Below are 6791 nucleotides of genomic sequence, written 5' to 3'. Positions count from 1 at the left end.
TCTTTTATTTGATAAAATAAAAAATATTGTATACATTCATTGAAACCATGAAACTTTTAGGCCATGTATTCCAAGTTCAATGCAAATGTGAAACTGGTAGTTCAAATGGGCCAGACGTCGGCCTCTTTTAGGCCCAACATTTTTGTCAAGGCTTTGCTGCCTTTCGTGAAAACGATCCAATTTTAACCTTTAGTGGATCAGTCGGTCTTGCGTTCGCTTTGTCGTTGGCAATTATTCGATAGCCAAGACCAAGACAACCTCTGCCTCGGAATAAGTTGAAAAATACCAAACAAGAATAAAACAACAAATGACAACTGCTGCATTTTTGGTTATTGAAAACAAAAGCTACAATCTTTTACTGGAATTGATGTGCAAGTTCAAACAATGCGAGAAAAAGAAAAGAAATACATAAGAGGCTTTTTTTTTTTTTGTCTAATAAAAATTCCAAAACAACAAAAGATTATTCTCCAGAAAACCCCTCCACGGAAACCCTTCCGTTGTTTCAACAGCTTCAATTTACTCCTCAACTGCCAGAGGAACGGATTCAGCCTGAAACAATTACATAAAATTAACAATGTATTTAGTTTGCAACTTACAATTGGAAACCAAATAAAAAGAGAAGAGAAGCTGAAGAAATAAAGGAAATGGGCATGAGAAATACCAGCATGCGGTACTTAAGAGCGTAAAACATCTCAAGGTAACGACGGCTCTCACGGCGGTCAAGGTTGGAAACGTGCTTCCAGAAGCCATACACTCCAGTCAGGGTCAATAGTCTCTCCGAGTAAATCTGCCATGTGTACCTGATTTGGACGATGCAGATATATATATATATGAACAAAGACTAACATATAATAACAAAAATGTAATTAACGTAGGTAAAAAGAAGAGAAGAAATGTCAGCTTACTTCTCCTCAATACGTTTCAAGCCTCCCTCGGAGATCTTGTTCCAGTGAGATGGGTCTTTCTTGCATTTCTCAAAGAAGTCGACAAGGATCTCAGCAGCTTGATCACCGTGGTAAGGATCAATGTTGAAGCCAGATTTACCGTGAACAATAATCTCAGCAGGTCCACCTTTGCAAGTTGCAAATGTCGGCAAACCACAAGTCATGGCCTCAACGACTGTCAATCCAAAGGCTTCATACAATGCAGGTTGTACAAAGGCACCCTTTGTGTCACAAATGTAACGGTAAAGTTCACCGTTCCTAACTCTGTTCATTTGGGATGATATCCATCTGAATTGACCATTCAACTTGTACTTTTCGATGAGCTCAAACATCTTCTTCATTTCAGCCTTCTCTTCCAAATCCTTGGATTCCTTTCTCCTATCTCCACCTACTACTACAAGGTTAACTAACTCGCGCAACTTAGCATTCTTGCCGTACCACTCAACAAGTCCTGTTAAATTCTTAACACGGTCCAGCCTTGCCATAGTAAATATAATTGGCTTGTTGAAGTCATTTAGCACGCATCTGTTGGACAATGATACATATATTATTAGTTCAAAGGGATATTTCCGTATTGGGTTTGCAAAAATAAAATGAAAGTAGAACTTTTTGGTGTGGTGCACTTACAAGTGTTCTTCATTCTCAACTTTGCTGTAAAGAAGGTCTTCAATCTCGGGATGGAAATGCTTCAACCTCCTCTTCTCCTCGGTGTAAGGGAAGTATATACTCATGTCAGCCCCAGGGGACACAATGTTGAATTTGGGATCAAACACATCAATCCCATGTACAACACGATAGAGACCGGGAAGAGTGAAAGCAGTGTGACTCTCGTATTGACCAACAGTATCCTTGCTGAAATCAAACTAATGTCAATGTTAAAGGTCTAGAGAAAAGCATTTCAAGAAAATATCAAATCAGCCTTATGAAGGCAGATCATCTACCTTCCAGCAATTTCTTGGAAAGTACTGGTGATAATGAAATCTGTATGGTTCATTGCGAAAAGATCAGCTGTAAATTGGGAGGAGAAATGATATTTATCCTCAAGCTTCTTCCAGTAGATATCTGAATCTGGATACTTTGTCTTCTCCAATGCGTGGGCAATGGTACACTATAGAAGGATAAAAAAACAAGGCATTATGCCAAAATATAATCAAATATAAACACATGAAAGATCCTAGTAAATTAGTTTCTAACAAACCTGTGTAACTCCCAACTTATGTGCCAGCAAAGAGGCAACAATATTGCCATCACTGTAGTTTCCAATGATCAGATCTGGCTTGCCTTGCAACTCTTTTGAAATTTCATGAGCAACATCCTTAAAACAAAGAGATTTACTTGTAAATAAAAAAAACATAATATAATATCTAAGAAATGGTATAATTAATGCTAGAAAACGAATACAAGAAAATCAATGGTTCATATGGTTCACCTCAGTATAAGTTTCCAAGTAGGGCCAGACTTCAAATCTTGAGATCCATCTACGTACAATTCCCTTCTCTGTTCTGAAGGGTACTCGAAGAATATCTGAGTACTCTGTTCCATATACTTTCTCAAGTCGTTGACCACAAGTTGTTCCCACAGCATCAGGGAGAAGTCTAGTAATCTGAAAAAAAAAAAAAAAAAAAGAGAAATAAGCATAAAAAACAGCCAAAATCATATATTTCAAAGCAACCAAAAACAAAAGATCATAAATACTAGTAATCAAGAAAACTCACAATGAGGATACGAGGGGTAATGTTAAGTCCTTGCTGCTTGATACGATGGAGCATCTCGTTCTCCAAGGCACGGACTTGATCCAAGATGTAAACAACCTACAAGGAAAAATTGAAAGAGTTGTATTTACAAAGTTTATACACAAATTACACCATCCAAGTCTTTATCTCTTAATAAACTAGGCTTGTAAAGGCTAACCTGGCCACCAGTGTCAGGATACCCCAAAACATTGTCCTGAGCAAAGTACCCATGGGGAGTAAGAATCACAACATTGAGGACCATGGGGATTCTCCCAAGGAACTTCTCAAGGGTGCAAGGATCAGGTGCCTCAAGAAGATCCAAAAGGAGTTGGATCATCTCAAGCACTCGCTCAGCGGTATCACCCCAACCTCTCTCCAAACCAATTTCCTGGAACTTGTGTTCAAATTCGACATATGATGTCTCAGCAGGCAGTGTACCAAGATACTCCTCTGCCTTTCTCAAAACATGTTGGAGAGAGTTCAGGTTTTGAATTTTGTCATTCAACATCATGCTCTGCAAACCACCAACTAGAACCCTCAGGATTTTAAATCCATATAAACAATAAAATTTTCCATCATTATATATATATATATATATATATATTATACTAAGAACCTAGTAAATCAAAGGATCAACATGCAAGATATCTATGTCTGATCCATGGGCATATGAACTATTTTAACAGATAAATCAAACAAATACAAGCAACCAATATTTATATGTTCCGTACCTTGCCCTTGTGGCAGTGGACTTTGAGGAATTCGAGCAAGGGGTGCATGCTCTCCTTGTCATGGAACAATTTTGCCGAAAGGTGACGATTGAGGAACTCCACACCATTACCAATGGACTTTGAAAGAGTTGGGCGAGGGAAAGATGCATTGAAGGGCTCAAAATCCAATTCCAAAACAAATTTTCCATTTGCACTGCAAGCAAAGCAAAGAAACATTGTTAAAAACCAAACTTGATAGACAGATTAAATAAACTCAGGCAAAACATTAACTTTTCAAGTTACCTTCCATCAACAAGCTCTTCCTTGAATTGAAGATACTCAGCAACAGTGAGTTCCTCAACAACAAGAGCATGGACATTCACTCTAATGTACTCCCAAACACCAGGCCTTGGACGAACGGCAAGTGCAATCCATGGAGGCAACACGATCGCTTCCTACAACAAAAAAATGACCAAAATCAAGACTTCGTCACAATACAACCCCAAAACGAAAAAAAAAAAAACCGGTTTTCCTTTACCTGACTAACCCTCAATATTTCAGAAAATGCCCCATCAGCTAGCTTCTTTCTGATCTCTTCAGGGATAGCTTCAAACTCAAGAATAATTTGATGGTGTTGAAGAATCCCTTTTCCTTTACCCTCAATCCTACAATAAAAACAACAATTTTATAAACAAATCTAAACATTTCAAAAGAAAAACAACTTGCATGCAAATTTAAAAACAATCTTTGAAGGATCCACTTCTAATTACCTTGAGAGCAACGCCAAAATCTCATTCCTGTTGGCAGTAAGGGTCCCATCCAAACGCTCACTGAGGCTGTGGACGCGGGTGATAACATGCTTAGCCATTTCTTCTAACTGGAATAAAAAAACAGAGCAGAAAAACAGAGGCAAAACACAGTAAGTATAACAGAGGAAGGAAGGAAAGATTATCCGAATTGATCATCTATAAATGGCGATTGATAACACCAAAAAGTCAGGAATAGACTACAAATTTTTCCAAGCCAACCACCTTTTGCCACCAACCACGTGGAAAATCTTTAATGTTAATCAAAATATGTTTATTGTTCAACTAAGTTTTGCAACAGAGCATTATAAGATCCGATTTTTTATTTAATTAAATACCCATTAATTAAAATAAAAAGAAAATCTTAATGCAGTTCAAAGAAAATCCTTAAAACCATCACTTTGAATGTTTATGGCAATGCTTTTCTAGAGAAATTTAAGAAGTGAAACCCTATGTTCAAGAAGAAAACAGAGTTGTGTTTTAACTTTTTGACTAGACAGAGATTTCTTCAATATGGAGTTTTTGACGGCCAGAAATACAGACCAGACCCCCCCCCCCCCAGAAGGTCAAATAAAAACAGCAACATACGAATGAAGAGAATTCTTCATCAGAAGTTTCAAAGTTAAGATAAAGGCAAAGAAACTAAGAGCAGATCAAACATTAAAACTAAACCAAACTTGAAAGAAAGGGAAAAATAAGAACAGAAAAAGAAGAGAAACAGGAGAGCACCTAAACAAAAATAACGAAAGGGAAGGCTTTAACGAAATGAAGAATGGTATGGAAGAAGCTGGGAGTTTTGAGGAAATTTATAGAAGGAGAAGCTGATGAATTATGGCAAAGTAACTGCGGTTAAAACCTTCAGAGTAAGAATCAGAATCTTCCGACTTAATTTGGCTAAATGATAATTTAACATGAAAATAATATAAAAAAATATAAAAATAATATAATTTAAAATTTTAATAAAAATTATATACATATATAATAAAATTAAAAAAATATATACGTCTTATATTTTTATATTTATATAAATTATAAAATATAATTTTTATATAAAATATAATTAAATATATAAAAATTATTAATATTTTATATAATATAAATATGCTAATTATCAGTCTCTTTAAAACATGGAAAGAAGTTCTATAAGCCGACAAATTTCTTGGTTGAAGGTTATGCTGATAATTTCGGATACTAATTTTAAAGTTGTAAGTAAACGCGTCGTTGCAAAAAGTATAGAATAAGCCATAGCGGTAAAATGAATGCGAACATCAAATTTATTATAATTGTGATATATTTATTTAATTAATAAATTTTAAAATATTTATTTATAATTATTTATTAAATTTAATAAATTAATAAAAATTAATAAAAAAATTTATTTATAAATTATCCATTAAATAATCTTTTTATTTATCTTTATGAATTTAATATAAAATTAGTTTTATTACATTAATAATTTATTCATTGAATTAATTAATTTTAAAATATTATTTTTATCATTTATTAAATTTAATAAACAAATTAATTGATTAAATTTATTCATGAATTATTTATTAAATATTCTAACATTTCCATTTGGTAAAAGTGGGGCTAAATTTAATTAAATCGAACACTAACCATAATAAAAACATCATTCACATGTACCTAAAAATCAAAACTACCAATCAAAAGACAAGGATTTTTTTTTCTTTTTGGCCCTGTAATAATAATTTTCCTTTTATTTTTATTTTTCCAACGCAGCCGAAAAAGGGTGAAAAATGAAGGTGAAAAAGTGTGGGGACACGAGTCAGAAACTGCAGAAACATAAGCGCGGTCAAGTACAGGTACTTGTGATCATCAGAACCTTGCTTTCTTTTAGATTTTCTGACTATGCAAAGCAAAAAAATGTTTGTAGCAAAATTTTGTGTTTTTTTTTTTTTCTTGAATGTGATCGAACAAATAAAACGTACAAAATTTCTTGACATTTACCATACATTCCCAGCTGATCATCTAACATCGTTTTTCCCACCAAACCAAAACCCAAAAAAGTTCAAAATAAAAATAAAAAAAGACAAAAACAAAGGATCTTTGTAGGCAACTGTCACAACAGAATCAAGAAAAACAAAAACACCCAAGTCAACATTTGTTTGGACTTCGAACACAAACAACAGCAATGTAATGAAAGATTACCTGGAGCTCGCAGCAAGGAAAACTAAAGAAGAAAATAATTGTAAAAGGAAGCAGAAAGTGGGAAAACACAATAAACGCAAAAAATGAAAGGGTGGAAAGAAAAGAAAGGAAATGGGATGGAGGAAGAGAGAGATCGGTGACCCTTTTATACACCAGGGAAGGGACCACTTTCATTTGGTTTTGTGTGAAAAATAGGAAAAAAAAAAATCAATACTGTCTCCTCCTTACCTTCCTGTGGTTTTGTTGTTACTTTCATGAAACCGCTTTTCTTTTTCCTTTCTCCTGTTGGCTCAATTGGCCCCATTTTTATTTGATTTTTCATTAGTTTTTCCTCCTCAAACGTAATTAGAATACTATTTATTTATTTATTTAGTACTTAGCATTGTGGATTAAATTGAGAGTTGAAGGAAGAAACAAGGTTTGAGTATT

General features: G+C 34.3%; 1 protein-coding gene across 3 annotated transcripts; it reads right to left on the bottom strand.

Moving 5' to 3' along the window:
- Nucleotides 1-296: 296 nt before the first annotated feature.
- Nucleotides 297-6480, bottom strand: LOC111303031 (sucrose synthase-like). Of its 3 annotated transcripts, none has more exons than XM_022899030.2 (14): nt 6363-6480; nt 4158-4264; nt 3926-4052; nt 3691-3842; nt 3409-3601; nt 2856-3191; nt 2660-2755; nt 2374-2547; nt 2143-2259; nt 1886-2052; nt 1572-1796; nt 906-1469; nt 662-800; nt 297-549 (listed from the first exon to the last, which is right to left on the bottom strand). In XM_022899030.2, exons 2-14 carry the CDS (start codon nt 4253-4255, stop codon nt 517-519), a joined length of 2421 nt encoding a protein of 806 aa, XP_022754765.2. In that variant the 5' UTR covers nt 4256-4264; nt 6363-6480; the 3' UTR covers nt 297-516. The 3 variants fall into 3 exon arrangements, with proteins under 3 accessions (XP_022754765.2, XP_089598170.1, XP_089598169.1); XM_089742044.1 differs by lacking the exon at nt 6363-6480 and adding an exon at nt 4419-4972; XM_089742043.1 differs by lacking the exon at nt 6363-6480 and adding an exon at nt 4923-4972.
- Nucleotides 6481-6791: the final 311 nt, after the last annotated feature.

The sequence above is a fragment of the Durio zibethinus genome, chromosome 13, assembly GCF_047325235.1.
Source record: "Durio zibethinus cultivar Kanyao isolate XHJ-2024 chromosome 13, ASM4732523v1, whole genome shotgun sequence".
NCBI classification, from domain to species: Eukaryota; Viridiplantae; Streptophyta; class Magnoliopsida; order Malvales; family Malvaceae; genus Durio; species Durio zibethinus.
This window is presented reverse-complemented; position numbering and strand designations above follow the sequence as displayed.

Excerpts from the sequence above, each read along its gene's own strand:
- LOC111303031 (XM_022899030.2), bottom strand. The coding sequence starts at position 4,255 with ATGGCTAAGCATGTTATCACCCGCGTCCACAGCCTCAGTGAGCGTTTG. Across the intron at positions 2,756-2,855 it reads ATCCTGACACTGGTGGCCAG|GTTGTTTACATCTTGGATCA; the intron begins GTTAGCCTTTAC and ends TTTTCCTTGTAG. Across the intron at positions 2,260-2,373 it reads ACTTGGAAACTTATACTGAG|GATGTTGCTCATGAAATTTC; the intron begins GTGAACCATATG and ends CTTTGTTTTAAG.